The sequence below is a fragment of the Euprymna scolopes genome, chromosome 3, assembly GCF_053919585.1.
Source record: "Euprymna scolopes isolate OS-2025 chromosome 3, ASM5391958v1, whole genome shotgun sequence".
In the NCBI taxonomy this organism is placed as follows: Eukaryota; Metazoa; Mollusca; class Cephalopoda; order Sepiida; family Sepiolidae; genus Euprymna; species Euprymna scolopes.
In genome coordinates, this window is record NC_136484.1 from 84,186,723 (window position 1) to 84,209,971 (window position 23,249).

Consider the following 23,249-nt stretch of genomic DNA (forward strand, 5'->3'; position numbering starts at 1 on the left):
ATAAATGAATATAATAATAAATGCATATAATAATAAATGAATATAATAATAAATGAATATAATAATAAATGCATATAATAATAAATGCATATAATAATAAATGCATATAATAATAAATGCATATAATAATAAATGCATATAATAATAAATGCATATAATAATAAATGCATATAATAATAAATGAATATAATAATAAATGGATATAATAATAAATGCATATAATAATAAATGAATATAATAATAACTGAATATAATAATAAATGCATATACTAATAAATGCATATAATAATAAATGAATATAATAATAAATGCATATAGTAAAAAATGCATATAATAATAAATGATTATAATAATAAATGTATATAATAATAAATGAATATAATAATAAATGTATATAATAATAAATGCATATAATAATAAATGAATAAAATAATAAATGTATATAATAATAAATGCTTATAATAATAAATGAATATAATAATAAATGTATATAATAATAAATGTATATAATAATAAATGCATATAATAATAAATGCATATAATAATAAATGAATATAATAATAAATGCATATAATAATAAATGAATATAATAAATGAATATAATAATAAATGTATATAATAATAAATGCATATAATAATAAATGAATATAATTATAAATGTATATAATAATACATGAATATAATAATAAATGTATATAATAATAAATGTATATAATAATACATGTATATAATAATAATAAATGCATATAATAATAAATGAATATAATAATAAATGAATATAATAATAAATGAATATAATAATAAATGCATATAATAATAAATGCATATAATAATAAATGCATATAATAATAAATGAATATAATAATAAATGTATATAATAATAAATGCATATAATAATAAATGAATATAATAATAAATGAATATAATAATAAATGAATATAATAATAAATGTAATAATAATAAATGCATATAATAATAAATGAATATAATAATAAATGTATATAAAAATACATGTATATAATAATAAATGCATATAATAATAAATGAATATAATAATAAATGTATATAATAATATATGAATATAATAATAAATGAATATCATAATAAATGCATATAATAATAAATGCATATAATAATAAATGCATATAATAATAAATGCATATAATAATAAATGTATATAATAATAAATGAATATAATAATAAATGCATATAATAATAAATGAATATAATAATAAATGTATATAATAATAAATGAATATAATAATAAATGAATATAATAATAAATGAATATAATTATAAATGTATATAATAATAAATGCATATAATAATAAATGCATATAATAATAAATGAATATAATAATAAATGAATATAATAATAAATGTATATAACAATAAATGCATATAATAATAAATGAATATAATAATAAATGTATATAATAATAAATGCATATAATAATAAATGCATATAATAAAAACTGAATATAATAATAAATGAATATAATAATAAATGCATATAATAATAAATGCATATAATAATAAATGAATATAATAATAAATGAATATAATAATAAATGAATATAATAATAAATGAATATAATAATAAATGCATATAATAAATGCATATAATAATAAATGAATATAATAATAAATGAATATAATAATAAATGAATATAATAATAAATGAATATAATAATAAATGCATAAAATAATAAATTTACATAATAATAAATGCATATAATAATAAATGCATATAATAATACATGCATATAATAAATGCATATAATAATAAATGCATATAATAATAAATGCATATAATAATAAATGCATATAATAATAAATGAATATAATAATAAATGCATATAATAATAAATGAATATAATAATAAATGCATATAATAATAAATGCATATAATAATAAATGAATATAATAATAAATGAATATAATAATAAATGCATATAATAATAAATTTACATAATAATAAATGCATATAATAATATATGCATATAATAAATGCATATAATAATAAATGGATATAATAATAAATGGATATAATAATAAATGGATATAATAATAAATGGATATAATAATAAATGAATATAATAATAAATGGATATAATAATAAATGAATATAATAATAAATGAATATAATAATAAATGCATATAATAATAAATGAATATAATAATAAATGTATATAATAATAAATGCATATAATAATAAATGAATATAATAATAAATGAATATAATAATAAATGAATATAATAATTAATGTAATAATAATAAATGCATATAATAATAAATGAATATAATAATAAATGTATATAATAATACATGTATATAATAATAAATGCATATAATAATAAATGAATATAATAATAAATGTATATAATAATATATGAATATAATAATAAATGAATATCATAATAAATGCATATAATAATAAATGCATATAATAATAAATGCATATAATAATAAATGCATATAATAATAAATGTATATAATAATAAATGAATATAATAATAAATGCATATAATAATAAATGAATATAATAATAAATGTATATAATAATTAATGAATATAATAATAAATGAATATAATAATAAATGAATATAATTATAAATGTATATAATAATAAATGCATATAATAATAAATGCATATAATAATAAATGCATATAATAATAAATGAATATAATAATAAATGTATATAACAATAAATGCATATAATAATAAATGAATATAATAATAAATGTATATAATAATAAATGAATATAATAATAAATGCATATAATAAAAACTGAATATAATAATAAATGAATATAATAATAAATGCATATAATAATAAATGAATATAATAATAAATGAATATAATAATAAATGAATATAATAATAAATGAATATAATAATAAATGAATATAATAATAAATGCATATAATAAATGCATATAATAATAAATGAATATAATAATAAATGAATATAATAATAAATGAATATAATAATAAATGAATATAATAATAAATGCATAAAATAATAAATTTACATAATAATAAATGCATATAATAATAAATGCATATAATAATACATGCATATAATAATACATGCATATAATAAATGCATATAATAATAAATGCATATAATAATAAATGCATATAATAATAAATGCATATAATAATAAATGAATATAATAATAAATGCATATAATAATAAATGAATATAATAATAAATGCATATAATAATAAATGCATATAATAATAAATGAATATAATAATAAATGAATATAATAATAAATGCATATAATAATAAATTTACATCATAATAAATGCATATAATAATATATGCATATAATAAATGCATATAATAATAAATGGATATAATAATAAATGGATATAATAATAAATGGATATAATAATAAATGGATATAATAATAAATGGATATAATAATAAATGAATATAATAATAAATGAATATAATAATAAATGCATATAATAATAAGTGAATATAATAATAAATGAATATAATAATAAATGCATATAATAAAAAATGAATATAATTATACATGAATATAATAATAAATGAATATAATAATAAATGAATACAATAATAAATGCATATAATAATAAATGCATATAAATGCATATAATAATAAATGCATGTAATAATAAATGAATGTAATAATAAATGCATATAATAAATGCATATAATAATAAATTCATATAATAATAAATGCATATAATAAAAAATGAATATAATAAATGCATATAAAAATAAATGAATATAATATTAAATGCATATAATAATTAATGAATATAATAATAAATGCATATAATAATAAATGCATATAATAATAAATGCATATAATAATAAATGAATATAATAATAAATGGATATAATAATAAATGAATATAATAATAAATGAATATAATAATAAATGAATATAATAATAAATGGATATAATAATAAATGAATATAATAATAAATGCATATAATAATAAATGCATATAATAATAACTGAATATAATAATAAATGAATATAATAATAAATGCATATAATCATAAATGAATATAATAATAAATGAATATAATAATAAATGAATATAATAATAAATGAATATAATAATAAATGAATATAATAATAAATGAATATAATAATAAATGGATATAATAATAAATGCATATAATAATAAATGCATATAATAATAAATGAATATAATAATTAATGCATATAATAATAACTTAATATATTAATAACTGAATATTATAATGAATGAATATAATAATACATGGATATAATAATAAATGAATATAATAATAAATGAATATAATAATAAATGAATATAATAATAAATGGATATAATAATAAATGAATATAATTATAAATGAATATAATAATAAATGCATAAAATAATAAATGAATATAATAATAAATGCATAAAATAATAAATGAATATAATAATAAATGCATATAATAATAAATGAATATAATAATAAATGCATATAATAATAAATGAATATAATAATAAATGCATATAATAATAAATGCATATAATAATAAATGCATATAATAATAAATGCATATAATAATAAATGCATATAATAATAAATGCATATAATAATAAATGCATATAATAATAAATGAATATAATAATAAATGAATATAATAATAAATGCATATAATAATTAATGCATATAATAATAAATGCATATAATAAAAAATGAATATAATAATAAATGCATATAATAATAAATGAATATAATAATAAATGCATATAATAAATGCATATAATAAATGCATATAATAATAAATGAATATAATAATAAATGCATATAATAAATGCATATAATAATAAATGCATATAATAATAAATGAATATAATAATAAATGAATATAATAATAAATGCATATAATAGTAAATGCATATAATAATAAATGCATATAATAATAAATGAATATAATAATAAATGAATATAATAATAAATGAATATAATAATAAATCAATATAATAATAAATGAATATAATAATAAATGCATATAATAATAAATGCATATAATAATAAATGTATATAATAATAAATGTATATAATAATAAATGCATATAATAATAAATGCATATAATAATAAATGAATAAAATAATAAATGTATATAATAATAAATGAATATAATAATAAATGCATATAATAATAAATGGATATAATAATACATTCATATAATAATAAATTCATATAATAATAAATGAATATAATAATAAATGAATATAATAATAAATGCATATAATAATAAATGCATATAATAATAAATGCATATAATAATAAATGAATATAATAATAAATGAATATAATAATAAATGAATATAATAATAAATGCATATAATAAATGCATATAATAATAAATGAATATAATAATAAATGAATATAATAATAAATGAATATAATAATAAATGAATATAATAATAAATGCATATAATAAATGCATATAATTATAAATGCATATAATAATAAATGCATATAATAAATGAATATAATAAATGCATATAATAAATGAATATAATAATAAATGAATATAATAATAAATGCATATAATAATAAATGCATATAATAATAAATGCATATAATAATACATGAATATAATAATAAATGCATATAATAATAAATGAATACAATAATAAATGGATACAATAATAAATGCATATAATAATAAATGGATAAAATAATAAATGGATATAATAATAAATGGATATAATAATAAATGAATATAATAATAAATGAATATAATGATAAATGAATATAATAATAAATGAATATAATAATAAATGCATATAATAATAAATGAATATAATAATAAATGAATATAATAATAAATGAATATAATAATAAATGCATATAATAATAAATGCATATAATAATAAATGAATATAATAATAAATGGATATAATAATAAATGCATATAATAATAAATGCATATAATAATAAATGAATATAATAATAAATGCATATAATAATAACTTAATATATTAATAACTGAATATAATAATGAATGAATATAATAATACATGGATATAATAATAAATGAATATAATAATAAATGAATATAATAATAAATGAATATAATAATAAATGAATATAATAATAAATGGATATAATAATAAATGCATATAATAATAAATGAATATAATAATAAATGCATATAATAATAAATGCATATAATAATAAATGAATATAATAATAAATGAATATAATTATAAATGAATATAATAATAAATGCATAAAATAATAAATGAATATAATAATAAATGCATATAATAATAAATGCATATAATAATAAATGAATATAATAATAAATGCATATAATAATAAATGAATATAATAATAAATGCATATAATAATAAATGCATATAATAATAAATGCATATAATAATAAATGAATATAATAATAAATGAATATAATAATAAATGCATATAATAATTAATGCATATAATAATAAATGAATATAATAAAAAATTAATATAATAATAAATGCATATAATAATAAATGAATATAATAATAAATGCATATAATAAATGCATATAATAAATGCATATAATAATAAATGAATATAATAATAAATGCATATAATAAATGCATATAATAATAAATGCATATAATAATAAATGAATATAATAATAAATGAATATAATAATAAATGCATATAATAGTAAATGCATATAATAATAAATGCATATAATAATAAATGAATATAATAATAAATGAATATAATAATAAATGAATATAATAATAAATCAATATAATAATAAATCAATATAATAATAAATGAATATAATAATAAATGAATATAATAATAAATGCATATAATAATAAATGCATATAATAATAAATGTATATAATAATAAATGAATATAATAATAAATGAATATAATAATAAATGAATATAATAATAAATGCATATAATAATAAATGCATATAATAATAAATGCATATAATAATAAATGAATATAATAATAAATCAATATAATAGTAAATGCATATAATAATAAATGAATATAATAATAAATGAATATAATAATAAATGAATATAATAATAAATGAATATAATAATAAATGCATATAATAATAAATGCATATAATAATAAATGTATATAATAATAAATGTATATAATAATAAATGCATATAATAATAAATGCATATAATAATAAATGAATAAAATAATAAATGTATATAATAATAAATGAATATAATAATAAATGCATATAATAATAAATGGATATAATAATACATTCATATAATAATAAATTCATATAATAATAAATGAATATAATAATAAATGAATATAATAATAAATGCATATAATAATAAATGCATATAATAATAAATGCATATAATAATAAATGAATATAATAATAAATGAATATAATAATAAATGAATATAATAATAAATGCATATAATAAATGCATATAATAATAAATGAATATAATAATAAATGAATATAATAATAAATGAATATAATAATAAATGAATATAATAATAAATGCATATAATAAATGCATATAATTATAAATGCATATAATAATAAATGCATATAATAATAAATGAATATAATAAATGCATATAATAAATGAATATAATAATAAATGAATATAATAATAAATGCATATAATAATAAATGCATATAATAATAAATGCATATAATAATACATGAATATAATAATAAATGCATATAATAATAAATGAATACAATAATAAATGGATATAATAATAAATGCATATAATAATAAATGGATAAAATAATAAATGGATATAATAATAAATGGATATAATAATAAATGAATATAATAATAAATGAATATAATAATAAATGAATATAATAATAAATGAATATAATAATAAATGCATATAATAATAAATGAATATAATAATAAATGAATATAATAATAAATGAATATACTAATAAATGCATATAATAATAAATGCATATAATAATAAATGAATATAATAATAAATGAATATAATAATAAATGAATATAATAGTAAATGCATATAATAATAAATGAATATACTAATAAATGCATATAATAATAAATGAATATAATAATAAATGCATATAATAATAAATGCATATAATAATAAATGCATATAATAATAAATGCATATAATAATAAATGAATATAATAATAAATGAATATAATAATAAATGCATATAATAATAAATGAATATAATAATAAATGAATATAATAATAAATGCATATAATAATAAATGAATATAATAATAAATGAATATAATAATAAATGCATATAATAATAAATGCATATAATAATAAATGCATATAATAATAAATGAATATAATAATAAATGCATATAATAATAAATGCATATAATAATAAATGCATATAATAATAAATTAATCTAATAATAAATGAATATAATAATAAATGCATATAATAATAAATGCATATAATAATAAATGCATATAATAATAAATGAATATAATAATAAATGCATATAATAAATGCATATAATAATAAATGCATATAATAATAAATGTATATAGTAATAAATGTATGTTATAATAAATGGCATGTTGAGTATCCACATCCATGTATAATTCAATTTAAAAATTCTAAACTTTATTCATAGTTTAAATAAAATCGACTATTTTCATTACTCCATTGGTTATTTCTTTGAATTGGTGCAACTTTGGAAACTATATGAAACTTTTCTATAAAAAATCTTGCATAATTTCTTTTGTCCATGGGACAACTTGGGTATTTTTCATAATTAATTTTGGCAAAAATGCTCATTAAAACAACTTTATTAACTCATCTTCATTAACAAAATGTTAATAGTAGAATGAATTTATGAGTATGAACAGTGGTTAAAAAGTTTAAGAAGCCTTGTTAGAAGAGAAAGGAGATCATGTATGTGTATGACACTAATTGGTGTTATGAATGCATGCAGCGAGGTGCATATTGCGGTGAGAGGGGTGTTTGACCGGACGGGATAGAGGAAGAGAGGGCAGAAGAGGGGGTGTTTGACTGGACGGGATAGAGGAAGAGAGGGCAGAAGAGGGGGTGTTTGACTGGACGGGATAGAGGAAGAGAGGGCAGAAGAGGGGGTGTTTGACCGGACGGGATAGAGGAAGAGAGGGCAGAAGAGGGGGTGTTTGACTGGACGGGATAGAGGAAGAGAGGGCAGAAGAGGGGGTGTTTGACTGGACGGGATAGAGGAAGAGAGGGCAGAAGAGGGGGTGTTTGACTGGACGGGATAGAGGAAGAGAGGGCAGAAGAGGGGGTGTTTGACTGGACGGGATAGAGGAAGAGAGGGCAGAAGAGGGGGTGTTTGACTGGACGGGATAGAGGAAGAGAGGGCAGAAGAGGGGGGGTGTTGATGTCTGATTGGGACAAACAGAAATGTCTATGGGATTTTGTCAGAAAGAGAAAATAAAACAAATAATAATTGTTTTTTATCTCATTGTCGTTATATATCTGTTAACATGAAAGGTTGTTTTTAAAACCTCTGTTGAGAGGTCTGAAGAGATCCAGACCCTTAGCTGATTAAGGCTGACAACTTAGAATGAGGGTCAAGGATAAAGGTCGCCACCAAGCATTGTTCGACTTGGAATGACTAATCACTCCTAACTTGATAATAAGTAAAAACCTCAGTGCAAATTAGTAGGATAAAATGGAGAGAGAGAGGTGCTGAGTGGACAAGACGAAGGGTAAGTTCTAAGAGGAAGAAAGAAAGGGGTTTGTAACCACTCTCTGAAGAAGAGGTGGGGAAAAAGGGGTTGGATTTAGAAAAAGGAATTCTAAAAAGAGAAGAGTCGTAGCCAGAAAACGGAATGGCTGGGTTGGCCAAGCGCTCACGATTTGAGAGCCCTCAGGGCCTGATGTTATGATGTTAACTAGCCTGTGTTAATGGGAAATCTGTGACTTTACTAGTCTGGTCTTACATCGTTTCACTGCTATAGTCAGTCACCTCAATTTAGACAGTAGCTGTCATAAAGCAATGAAATCAATAAATAGTTTGTTATTGTTATAAACCGGAGTTCTGTTTTTGAGGTGAGGACTCTTCATTTTGCAGCAAGCCGCAAGAACTAACAGAGTGATTGATGTACCCGGAGACTACTTACACAGGGTAGGAGACAATTCGCTTGAGAGGCAAAGTGCCCCACCATGAAAACACAGTGGATAGAGACGATCAACAGGCCAACTTGTAATGGGACGAGGTACGATCGAGAGAACACCTGTCACATCGGGTGGAATCCGACGAGGTTAAGGACACCCAGTGTACCCGGTGGGAATGGTGCAGGTAACGGTATTGTTATATGTGTGTTGAAGTCAGGGTACAGTGGGAGCCATGATGAATACTCTTTGACAAAGGCAAACCCAGGGCCAAATCCCCGGGATGAGGGAGGGGTCCATTGCACCCCAAGAGAGAAGTTTGGGGATTGGTTCAAGCCTGTTCAGATGTTCTCAGTACCGTATCCTGACCAAGAAAGAGGAAATTCTTTCAAAAATGACCTCTGATTGGACAAGCCAAAAGAAAAGTTGAAAATTTGTAGCAATCAGTACTGATTTCTGTTTTGCTTATAAACCAAAGATCTGAAAAGTCTTGCTGCTGCTTGTAACCATGGTTGCTACAACAAAAACTCATGCAACCTATGATATCATGAGTTTTTATTCCTGTATTTTTTTACTTTAATTTACCTCACATAAGGCCACTGTGAATTAAGAAACAAATTTGTTCAGTAAGGCACTTGTTCACATTATATTACGGTAGAAATTCCTCTGGCAATTGAGGGTCTCTACAGTGAATAGATGGGATTTAGCTGATTGTCAGGCTAGTTAAGTGTATTTGCATTAAGGGGGCACCAGAGCACATAAAAGTACAAGGATGCAACATTGCAGTGATGAGGCAGGAGTTGGAGTGAAGGACCTAGTAGATTACAGACTTTTTTTTTTTTTTTTTTAAACGACACTAACCCTATGCAAGTTTAATCGGCTTCCTCCAAAGGAAGAAGTTTCATGGTTCTACGGGAGCATGAAATTCACAAGCGGTCCCCAGTCGCATGTACATCCCCGTTGGGGGAGATGAGTTTTTGCAACTCTTGCAGGGAGATATATGAGGCATAATCATGTTGACACACCAATTCTTGTTCGATCGCTAGTGTTAAGCAACGTTGAGACTGATCAATACCAGATAGGTGACTAATTTAGGAATTCAAGACACTGTATGTAGGAGAACATCTTTTTTGGTTGCTGAAAATTGAATAACTTAAGGTAGAAGTAAGAGTTATGGGTGAGAAACAAACTATTATATATTGTCCTGCCGCTATAAAAATCCTGTTCAAATTGAGGATGTTGCTAGATGTTACCGATTCAATCTAATTAGTGTCTGTTGTGAGAATATGATCCTGATTTTTTAACTTGATAAAAATATGAATAATTTTCACCTTTGACTGTTTGTTTTTACTTATGTTCACCCTAAACAAGGTATATCGCCACTTGGACATAAGGGGCTACTATTTGAGATTATGCAAGGAGATGAGTGAGATATTAGTTTACATTACATTTAAACTTATGCATGTCAGTACAGTCAGGGAAGCAGGTAACGGGAAGGAAATTTTAAGGTTTAGCTGAGAGAAGAAGCTATTAGAGTAGAAAACTTTCCTTCTATAGTGAAGGGGTGGGATTTTGTTGCTAAGTGTTGAGGGAGTACAAGTGTGAAGAGTTCATCAGAGCACATTCCATTAAAATACTTGTAAAATAAGCCCAGGGATGAAACATTGCAGTGATAGGACAGGACCTAGAGCTTATTTGACAGTGTGGAGCCTATGAGATTGGCGACTTTTGGGGGAGGAACTTTGTCCAAAAGGGAGAAACTAAGGTGGCTGCCCCAGCTCAGATGTGGCAACAATACTCTATACATGGGCAAATGCTGGTTTTGTAAAGATACTGGATGCTCTCAAGTATGAGTAATTTTCTAGCACAGTAGAGGAAACTCACCTTCTTTACAACAACCTTTGCAATGTCATTAATTTGACCCAGCTCATGTTGCCTATGAATGAGAAGTTTCATCCTAGACTTATTTCTGTATCTGGTCATAGTCGTGATTGGACAGAGTTGGTGCTGTTTGTTTTTATGTGTTTTTACTGTTTTGAGGAGCTGCCTCCTTATCTGAATTAATTGCTTATGTATTAATATATAGCAAAAAAAAAAAAAAAAATTGGATTATTGAATGAATGATTGGCGTTGTCTCAAAGGAACGTAAATAACACAACTATGCATGATTGGATAAAACAAAGAATGGCAGTAAATGCTAGTAATACAAAAAGAAATGACCATTTAAAAGTGATTAAATTTAAAAGTGATTAAATTTAAAGGAGATACAGAACATAAAGTGCCCTTCTTTGACTGGGAATCTGACATGAAAAAACTAATGTATGCTCACAAATAAGGAAGACCGAAGGGGTGGCTGGTGATCAGAAGATATATCTTTAGACTGGGAACTGATCTTGCTTAGCCCTCAAGACCAAAAGAATTGCATAGTTTTGTTATTCACGTTCCTTTGAGACAACGCCAATCATTCATTCTATAATCCATTTTTTTTTTTTTTTGCTATTTATTAATGGACAGGAAGAAATGCATAGAACCCCTGTGAAAAGAGACATTATCTCATTTTTATTCTGTGTGTCCTAGGAAGAGATGCATAGAATCCATGTGTTAAGAGGGACATCTTATTTTCTAATCTGTGTGTCCAAGGAAAGATGCACAGAATTCCTGTGAAGAGAGATATTATCTCATTTTGCATTCTGTGTGTCTACATCAATAAGAAGTGCATATCATTTACAGATAAATCAAGTAGAATCAGTAAAACATGTTTATAGCACACGTGTTATGTACAAAGAAAGAGAGAAAAAGATTTAGTCTTACTGTATGTCCTTTTGCTTCTAACACCTTTTTGACAAGTAGTACTGCTCTCTCACTAGCAGGACTAGGTGTCATAACCCCATCTGTCAGATAATATCCAATGCACAATTTTTCTTTGCTTTCCAATAACTAAAAATCATAATCACAAACAGAAATTAAACATTATATGAAATAAAAAGAATAAAGAGAAGAATAGAAAAGAAAAATGCAAAAAAACAAAAGTAACTTTCTTACATTGTTTTCTCATATGTTGTATGTAAAAGTCATTTTTATTGTTATTTAAATATTTTTTGATGAAATCTGTTAAATTGATTTCTATATTTCTCATTGTATAAATATAACTTACTTTGGATATATATAAATATAACTTACTTTGGATATATATAAATATAACTTACTTTGGAGGAGGGTAGCTAAATCACTTAAAATGTAGAGAAACTTATTTAGCTTGATTTAAAATAATAAATAGTTATTTGAAAAATCCTATTATAATCACCTAAATTACTTACTGACAAAATGGATTCTTTCCTGGTTTTTATTTTTTTTTTTTAAATTAATACTCTTAGCAAAAAAAGGTTAGTTTTAAAGAATTATTTATAAATATATTGATTTATAAAATTTATTTTCTATATTTTTATAAAGTAATAGGGTTCGTGTGTTTCTGTCTGTGTGTACAGCTCTCCATCATCAACGAAATATAAAGGAGGTAAGAGGGTAGATCTCTCCTGGTAGAGAAACATTAGAACCCATTTTAGGATGTTTCTGTTATAGGAGACATAAGAATCTTTGCCTAATTTCTTTATATACTATTCTACAAACCACCCCCATATCGAATGACTTATGCTCATTTGCATATCACATTATATTAAATCTCTTTAACTAATTACCTCGACCTTATTACATATTGGAAATATTCTAATCCTTTCAACTGTACTATTTACAAAATCTATTTAACATTTAATCTATCTATCTATATATCACATTATATTAAATTTCTTTAACTAATTACCTCGACCTATATATATATCTATAAAAACAGAGATGTGTGTGCCACAGACGATTTCTGATTGGTTAATCCAATAATCACATCTCCTAAAAAACAATCGTTTCTACGCTCTTACCTTTACCATAAAATATTATGGCTTTATTTATTGTCCATCTTGGAAGGGTTTAATTTTTTAATAACTTGTTATTTACAAATTAAAAAAATACGAAACTATTATACGAAACTATTATACGAAACTAAACTACACGAAACGCGCACACACGCACACACATACGTTCACTACCATCACGTTGTTATGGCAACCAAACCCGCTGACTTAACTAAACAGTAAACACACACAGTAAATGTGATTTTCTTCATTTTCTCATTTCACTCGTGGTCTTAAATTCATTTCGGGTTTGTATTACTGTACACATAGATTCGAATAAGTTGCCAAAAAACAAATATATAACAAATAAATGTTATCAAAGGCAAGATAAATTACTTTTCTACCAAACTGGATATATTTTTCGTGTTTTTATTCAATTTAACATGTTTATTCAGCTCGAAAAGCATACAGTGTTTACCGATGTATTGGAAAATTCAAGATGACGGCCGATTCTCTCTTTAACACGGTAAGTTTGGAAAAAGGTGTAATAAATAAAAAACCGGTTAAAATACTGTTAAAAACTCGCTCAATATATGTTACCGTGACATAGGTTGACATATATTCGGCGGGTTTTTAATAGTATTTTGTATAGTTTTTTATTTATAACACCTTTTCCCAAACTTACGGTGTTAAAGAATATGTGAGACGCCATCTTGAATTTTCCAACACATCGGTAAACACTGTATTCTTTTCGAGCTGAATAAACATGTTAAATTGAATAAAAACACAAAAAATATATCCAGTTTTTATCGGTTTTTTACCTTCTCTGCAGAAGTACAAAAAAAAAAAAAAAAAAACGGAAGGTACTTTTACAGAATGTTAAACTAACCCTAACCGATGTTTTATGTTTAGTTTAGGAAAAGTCAGAAGAAACAAAAGTCATTATTGCATGAAATATACGTATTTAGTTGAAGTATTGTTTATGTCAATTCTTTCGAAGAAATTTAGCAAGAATACCTGTAAACCAGGAAATCGGTAAAATGTCATCATGGATGAATACTTGTCTATTATAATTTCTACCCTTGACAAAAACTTAGCCATAACAAAAGAGATTTATTGTTCAGATTGTTTTTGAGATTGATTTCTAAAAAGATATTTTATAAATAAAATCGACTTTAAAATTAAAGACTTAAATTACAATAATTGAATTTAAACATTCTTATTTCAATATTTGGCACATAACACCTGCAAAATTGATCACAATGTCAGGATTTCATTTTATTTCAGAATCGATGGCAAATTGTGTAGATTGATATCTCATTATATTAAATACTAATATTTAACATTAGTTTATCATTTAAGCCGATAAAAAGCCCTTTTTTTTTTTCGAGTCATAAAAGGATTTGGAGTTTCCTAATCAACCTTTCGGGTGCAGTTGCACGCTCTCAAAATAACTAAAGTGTTGGCTTTAAAAAAATTGGTTCATTAAACCTAAACAGGTTTAGTTTTAATAAAAAAAAAAAATTTTTTTAAAATCGCTTTGGTATTTAGATATGTCGTATGGTTATCCCTAATCGCTGAATAAAACCGCTAACGAGTTGAATGATTACGACATAAAATTAAACTCGGGTTCCTGAAACGGAAACTTCGTTTGTTTTTGTTTTTTTCTTATCAATATATTTACATTGTTATTTTGTTTTCATTTTCAATCATTCGACCAGTTTTCTTTTTCAAGTAATCCAAGTTACAGAATTCCCACTGATTACTATGCTAAAATCACAATGACTAATGTATACCTATTAACCCTTATCCTTGAGTGGCCTCTGGGCCTTGATAAGTGGTGACACCCATGTAAAAAAAAAAAAATCACTCGAACAGTTTTCTTTTTATAATGTACAGTTTTAAAAGTTTAAAAACTATATAGTTTTTACTTCAGGAAAATTAATGGGTCAGTTTTTAAGATGTGCCCTGTTAAAATACTGTTAAAAACTCGCTCAATATATGTTACCGTGACATAGGTTGCCATATATTCGGCGGGTTTTTATTAGTATTTTGTATAGTTTTTTATATTTATAACACCTTTTCCCAAACTTACGGTGTTAAAGAGGGTGTGAGACGCCATCTTGAATTTTCCAACACATCGGTAAACACTGTATGTTTTTCGAGCTGAATAAATATATTACATTGAATAAAAACACAAAAAATATACCCAGTTAGGTAGAAAAGTAACTTATCTTGCCTTTGATAACATTTATTTATATATTTGTTTTTGACTATTTTTTCGAATCTATGTGTACAGTAATACAAACCCACGATATGAATACTCACGTTGTTATATATATATATATATATATATATATATATATATATATATATATATATAAATGAGATTATAGCAGTTAAAAAACATTTTTAAAACACACACACACCTTTTTCAAAGTGATCAGAAATCGTATAAAAGTAAAAAGGGTAAATTTTTACTTACTTTCCAACTTAATTACCTTTAACGTGACTTTTACAGTTTTTTTTTTAAATGGAATTCATTTACCGATAGAAAAGAAATGATAAGTAAATAAATCCATAAATAAATATTATAAATGGTTTATTTTAATACTTGCCAGGATGCGGAGGAAAATGAATGAAGGGGGAGGGGAATAAAATAAAAACATTTTGGAAACAGAGTAAGTTTGAAAGAATTGCTTTGCACAGAAAGAAATTAATGAAAAAATAAAATTAAATTTTTTTTCTTTCTTGATTTTTTTTTAGCTTTTTATGAAAAAGGAAGTCAAAATTAAGACTATAAAAAACAATTTTTATTAAGAGCGAACCTCAGTCGTCAGGTCTGTAAAAAAAGACGTGGAATAATAAATGTTTTCTAATACAAATTGTTTTTACTTATGTGTTCATTTGTCTCTTTGAAGTTCGTTTGTTTAATATATCGGTTTGCAATATAATTATGTCATTCTGTCAGACTCAAATTTTAAATCTATATATCTAAAAAATTGAAAGTGTGTGTGTGTGTGTGTGTGTCTGTGTACATTTCCCTACGAAATAACTGTCAATTTTTAGTCTACAGACTCGAAATTTGATATACAGGGTACTGAGATTTGTAAAAATCTACGTGATCGGTTTTTAGCCAGAAATTTGGCGATTAAGGGGTCAAAGTTCAACGATTTGAGCTTTGAGAACTCTACCAAACTTCTCCGACAATTTTGGGTCTACACACTTGAAATTTTAAATACAGCTTCAGTGGCCATGGATCTAACTTAATAACTTAATTTGAGCCCAAAACAATAAATTTTCAGGGGTCATAATAGGGGTCAAAGTTTAAAAAATTACCCCCTTTTTTTTGCTCAGCATACACCTCCAAACACCCGGGCAACGCCGGGCACCCATGCTAGTATTATATAATTTAGTTTTATTAACACAAATAGTTCACATATGCATAGTTATAAAGTTATGAAGTGCAAAAACAAATATATTTCTATGAATTATAAGGTGGACATGAAAATTCATGTGAAATTTTTTATTTTGATTTCAAATGATGTATTTTCAAATAAGTTTTCATTATAATACCTTTATTTTACATATCATTTTAAAGAGTATTTTTCGTTCTATCTAATCATTTAAATTATAATTGTTTTAAAACTTATTTTTAAAAACTTATTTTCAGAATGTTGAATACAAGATGGAAAGATAGCAAATTCACACAATTTACTTATTTCAATTCAAGCTAGGCTGAAACAGCTCGCGATATCAACGAAGTGTTTGGTCCAGGAAACACTACTGAAAGCGCAGCACAATGGTGGTTTCAGAAATTTCATGGAGAGTCTTGAAGATGATGAGCACAATGATCAACCATCAGATGTTGACTACGATCAATTAGGAGCCAATCCACGCACAACTGTTCAGAAACATGCTTCTGAATTAAACGTAACATATACAATGATTTACAACCACTTGAGAGAGATTGAACTAAAAACTTGATAAATGGGTGCCTCACGAATTGAATGATAACCAAAAGATACGCTGTCATGAAGTGTCATCTTCCCTTCTTTTATGCATCAAGAAGGGCCAGTTTCTCGATCAGGTTGTGACTTGTGATGAAAAATGGCTTCTTTACAAATTTAAATGATACTCAGCTCAGTGGTTAGATGCTGATGAAGTTCCACGACACTTCCCAGAGCCAGAGTTGCACCGAAAGAAGGTTATGCTGTTTTGTGGTCTGTGACTGGTCGCATCTATTAGTTTTTTTTTTTTTTTAATGCAGGTCAAATCATTACAGTGTTGAAGTACAGTCAACAAATGGATGACATGCATCAGAAACAACAACATCCAGTATTAGCAAACAGAAAAGGCCCAATTCTTCTCCACGACAATGCCCTGCAGAATTTGAACAAACTGGGCTACGAAACACTGCCTCACCTGCCATACACTCCCGACCTCTCACTTACCGACTACCACTTTTTTAAGCATTTTGGTGAGAAATGCTTCAAAAAACTTAAGCGATATCAAAAATACCTTCAGCGACCTCATCGCCATCAAAACACAAGATTTTTATGTTACTGGCAAAGATACACTTGTTTTGCGTTGGTAGAAGTGTGTTCATTCTGATGTTTATTTTGATCAATAAATTTTTGTTTGAGCTGAAATATGTTGTTTTGAATTTAAAAGCTAAAAACTGCAAGAATTTTCTTGTCAACTTGATATTTCGTTATTCACAAATCTATAAAAGAAAATGTAGACGTTTTTACAAGTTTAACATTCCCTCTTCCCAATTCCCCAAATCAGATTCTTCTTACTTTGGTTGATAGAATGTAAACAGCTTGAAAAAATATCTACAAAGAATTTTTTTTAATAATTTAAATATTTTTTATTATAAAGTGTTGATCACTTTCCTATATTTAACATAAAATGAGCATTTCTTGGTCAATTAGTGGTAAAATGAGTTCTTTATTTTGTTTGGTTTCAAACAATAAATATTTAACAAATCCTATTTTAATCCCTTTTTTTCTACTATCATACATAGAGAAAACGAAAAAGGTAAATACGTACCTGAGTTTGAAATGGTATTGGAGGAATTGATTTGTCCATTTGGAAAATACTGGGACTTAAAAGAGCTTTCATGAGCACAATCAAAGATTGTGTGCTTGGCCCCATTGGCCCTATAGCTGCAGGAACTGTGATAAAAAGGAAAATGAGATCATGATATCACCAAAGAATGACAAAGAAAATGCAAGAAATCTCATCTCAACATATTGTCTTTTAGTTTTAAGATGCTTTCTATGTATTTATCAGAAAATGTTTCTACTTAAAGAATGTATGTCAATTATAAGATGAGAAAGAAACACTGTGCATTTGATATTGTTTTAAAGGTGAAAATAAATGCATTGTAATTAAAATGAGATGTTTAAAATAGAAAGTATACATTTAATATTATACTTCAAAAGTCATCATGCAAGTTCTACAGCAAACCTCACTCTCCTCAATGGTTCACTTCTACTTGGGCAGCATTTATCCAACATGTTCAGTACAAATAGACAAAAGTTTATAAAAGCTAGAAACAACCATGCTGCAACTAAGAGAACATACACTGAAATCAGCAGAAAATGCATTGAAGTGCAGAAATTAGACAGTGTAATAAATAATGGGCAATCAACAATTTCTCCACTAACCAATAACCTTAAGGTTATTTGCATGGCAACCAAAAAGGCTAACCTACTTGCCCAACAGTTTGCTTCCCACTCAATTTTGGACTCATTAAACCACTCCCTTATAGATTTCTCTTTGCGGACAGAAACCATAATCGATGATCTGAAAATCACCCTTTCTCAAGTTCAAAAGATCATAAAAGGTCGAAAGACACTTTAATGTGGACCTGATCTCATCTTGACTATACTATTAAAAAATGCTCCGCTGAGGTTGCCTCAGTTCTCTCCAGTTTTCAACAAATGTCTTAGCGAATCTTGTTTTTCTGACTGCTGGAAAACTGCTTCTGTAGTACTAATTTACAAGAATTCTGGCAAAAAACTGACCTACTAAATTATCATCGTATTAGCCCCCACCTTCTCTTTGTCAAAATTTTAGAGTCCTAAATTACTCAAACACTGGTCCACCGCCTCATAGATAATAAACTTCTTTCCAAACAACAGCATGGATTTAGGCAAACCTGTTCTACTGCAGTTATACTAACTGAATCTCTGAATATCTTGTACTGGATAAAGCAGGTGAAGCTAGGGCAGTAGGCCTAGATATATCTAAAGCCTTTGACAGAGTATGGCATAATCGTTTTCATGAAAATTAAATCATGGTATTACTAGAAAAATATTTCACATAATCTAATCTTTCTTTCAGGTTGTTCTTGATGATTGTAAATCAAAACATGATATAAAGGTGGGTGTGTGTTAGGGTTGATCCTCTTATTCATAAATGACCTCCGCGATAAAATTGTCTCCGAGATGGGTACATTTGCTGATGACACAATGGTCTATAACAAGTATGAGAGGAAAACAAATGAACACTTATCTAAGGAAATGGCTAAAACATTAGAGGAAGATCTCCAGTCTGTAGTGAAATGGGAACATAAATGAATAGTAACATTCAATGCTGCCAAGACTAAGACTTCCTTTAATAATTACAAGAAACCTTAACCACTGATAACCATGGTTAATGATACACTACCTAAAAGTTCTTTATTCAAACTCCTCGGCTAACTTTCAACGTGATAGGTTCTGCTCTGTCAATCAAACTCCAACCCTTGTCCGATTGATGAAATGTTGCATCTTTGTGCCTATTTTACAAATATTTTAATGGAAGGTGCACTGACAAACTCCAAGATATTGTACCTCCTTGATGTAAATACCCCCAACAAACCTGACAAGCAGAAAAATCCCACCCCTACACAGTAAAGATCCCTAGATGCCGGAAAGCCTTCTACTCTAATAGTTTCTTCCCTCATACTGCTAGATTTTGGAACCCCTCCCAGATTCATGCTTCTCTGATTGTACCGACATGCGAAAGTTCAAGTATAATATGAACAGACATCTTGTTACTCAACTTCCTACATAGTGTCCCTACAAATTATGTCCCAAATAGTCAGCATATTTATCAAGGATTTCTGTAAAAAGAGTTATAGAATGATTGGTAGCATTACCGATAGACAATTCCTGCTTCTTCACATTTTCTGAAAATTGGACAAAGAAGATGAGATTGAACTGCTGATCCAGGACATGGACAACATTTTAAAGAAATAAAAATAATTCAAGTAAAAAAAATCTCCATTATAACTTACTCTTTGCTCAAAACATGATTTAAAATCACCTTTTTTTATTTTAAATAAATTAACAAAACAAAAGTGTTATTTCTTAAATGCATCATTAATAGCCGCATAATGAAGGCAATACTGTGTTAAATTCATATGAAAAATATTAGTGAGAAAAATAAGGATGAAGAAAAGAAAACAATACTTACTTAATGATTGTCCAGAAAACAGACTATAAGTACTAGAACAACTGAAAAGAAGATAAAGAGAAAAAGGCGGAAAGAAAATCAAATACAACATAGAATAGAAATTGCTTCAAATCTTTTTGATACTATTAAACTATCTACATGAATTTAAGTATTCAATTAAAAATTCCATTTTATGTAAATATTTTTCTTCCTAATTTTGATTTAAAAGTGTATTGTTTAAATTTCATTAGATACTTAATAAAGCATTTAATATTGTGGAGAGACATTCCAGCAGACAAACTTTTGTTTCCATTACATTTAAATAGTGTAGCATTTTAGGACTATTTGTTATTCAATTATTCAATTAAAGATTATAGGAGCAATGCATACTCTGTGTTTATGAAGGAGTTCTTGAATGAAAAGTTTGTTGTTTGTGACAATCATAAGTATTACTTCAAATCTATCTTTTAACTCCAAAGTACCACAAAGTTTTTTATAACTGATTTATCAAATTGACAAAGCTATAAACTGTGCTTCAATAATGTTGGCATTCCAATGCATATTCAAAGCGATACTGTTAATTTTAATTTATAATGATTGTTTTATTTTGTTCAATTTTTCCATATTTTTATTTTTTAATGTAAAAACTTCCATAGCAGTTTAGGCATAGCCCACATGAATAAAGTAGCATATAGTGAGACAGTTTAAAGCTACCTGTAGTATAGAATAGTTTAATTATTCTGAGTGTATGATGGTTTTAAATAAGACTTGTTGAAGAATAAGTTTAGTGTAGTTTTAAAGCATCCACACTGTCTTGGCTTTTTATTATTCTTAGTTTGAATTTCATGTATGCTGCTCTCTTCTACTGGAGTGCTTATAGTTTCAACTTGCTTGAAAGTCGCTTCTGTCTCTACTATGCATAGTGTTTTTGCTATCGTCAGATTATTACCTTCTTTAATTAAAGATTTCTGCACTGATCTCAGATAAATACTGAATATAAAGAGATTGACTGTAAAGGTATCTGCCATCATTTTGTTGTATTCACTTTTTGGCTATTTAGCAAAGTTGTTTCAAGAATGAGTGTGCCGATTTGTCTGAATTTTGTTTGCACTGTAGCAGTTAGTGTCTTGCCACATGAAAATTTGACCTTGAGTTTGCATATTGTCTAAAGTATTTAATATACACTTTGATGGTCTTTTCTTGTTCATGCCGAAAAACTAATGTGTCACATATTTCTTGTCCCTTGACACCAACTTATAATAAAAGATATCTAAGCTTGATGTCGTCATCAATGTTGCGCATGGAACCTTCAAAACAGAGTCTGACTTGCCAAATAAATCTGTCCATTGATTTGGCAACTTTGTGTTAGACCAATCTATTCCAATTTGTTTCATTTTTGGTAAAAATGTGTCCTTATAAATAATCTTGTTTCTAACACTATGTTAAGTTATGGGGTTCATCAGATATGATGGTTGCGATATTAAATGGATATGATGAGAGCTGGTTCATCACATGCTTTATTTATGAAATGTCATTCAAGAAAATCAATAATAACTAAGAGCAATAACTCTTCTCTAATTCCAAGTTATATTAGGGAGGTGTATGCCAAGTTAAGAATTGGCAACAGACAAATGCAGATAGATGCCAATGCTAAGGTTAATACAGGTACTATGGGAAACCTTTTGCTCAAGGAAGGATATAAAAAACTGTATGGAATACCACTTAAAGCAACGGCAAAAAGGTTAATTGCTTTCAGCAAAACAACAATTGATCAAGAAGGAAT

General features: G+C 24.7%; 1 protein-coding gene across 5 annotated transcripts in view; it reads right to left on the reverse strand.

Annotated features, from left to right (window-relative positions):
* Positions 1-23,249, reverse strand: part of LOC145256707 (vitamin D3 hydroxylase-associated protein-like) — a 181,992-nt gene that overhangs the window by 41,045 nt on the left and 117,698 nt on the right. For all 5 annotated transcript variants that reach the window (XM_080115598.1, XM_080115596.1, XM_080115599.1 and 2 more), the window contains 3 exons: positions 21,488-21,528; positions 19,073-19,197; positions 12,927-13,052 (listed from right to left, as the gene is read on the reverse strand). In XM_080115598.1, coding sequence (XP_079971724.1) covers positions 12,927-13,052; positions 19,073-19,197; positions 21,488-21,528 — 292 coding nt within the window. The remainder of the gene's footprint in view (positions 1-12,926; positions 13,053-19,072; positions 19,198-21,487; positions 21,529-23,249) is intronic.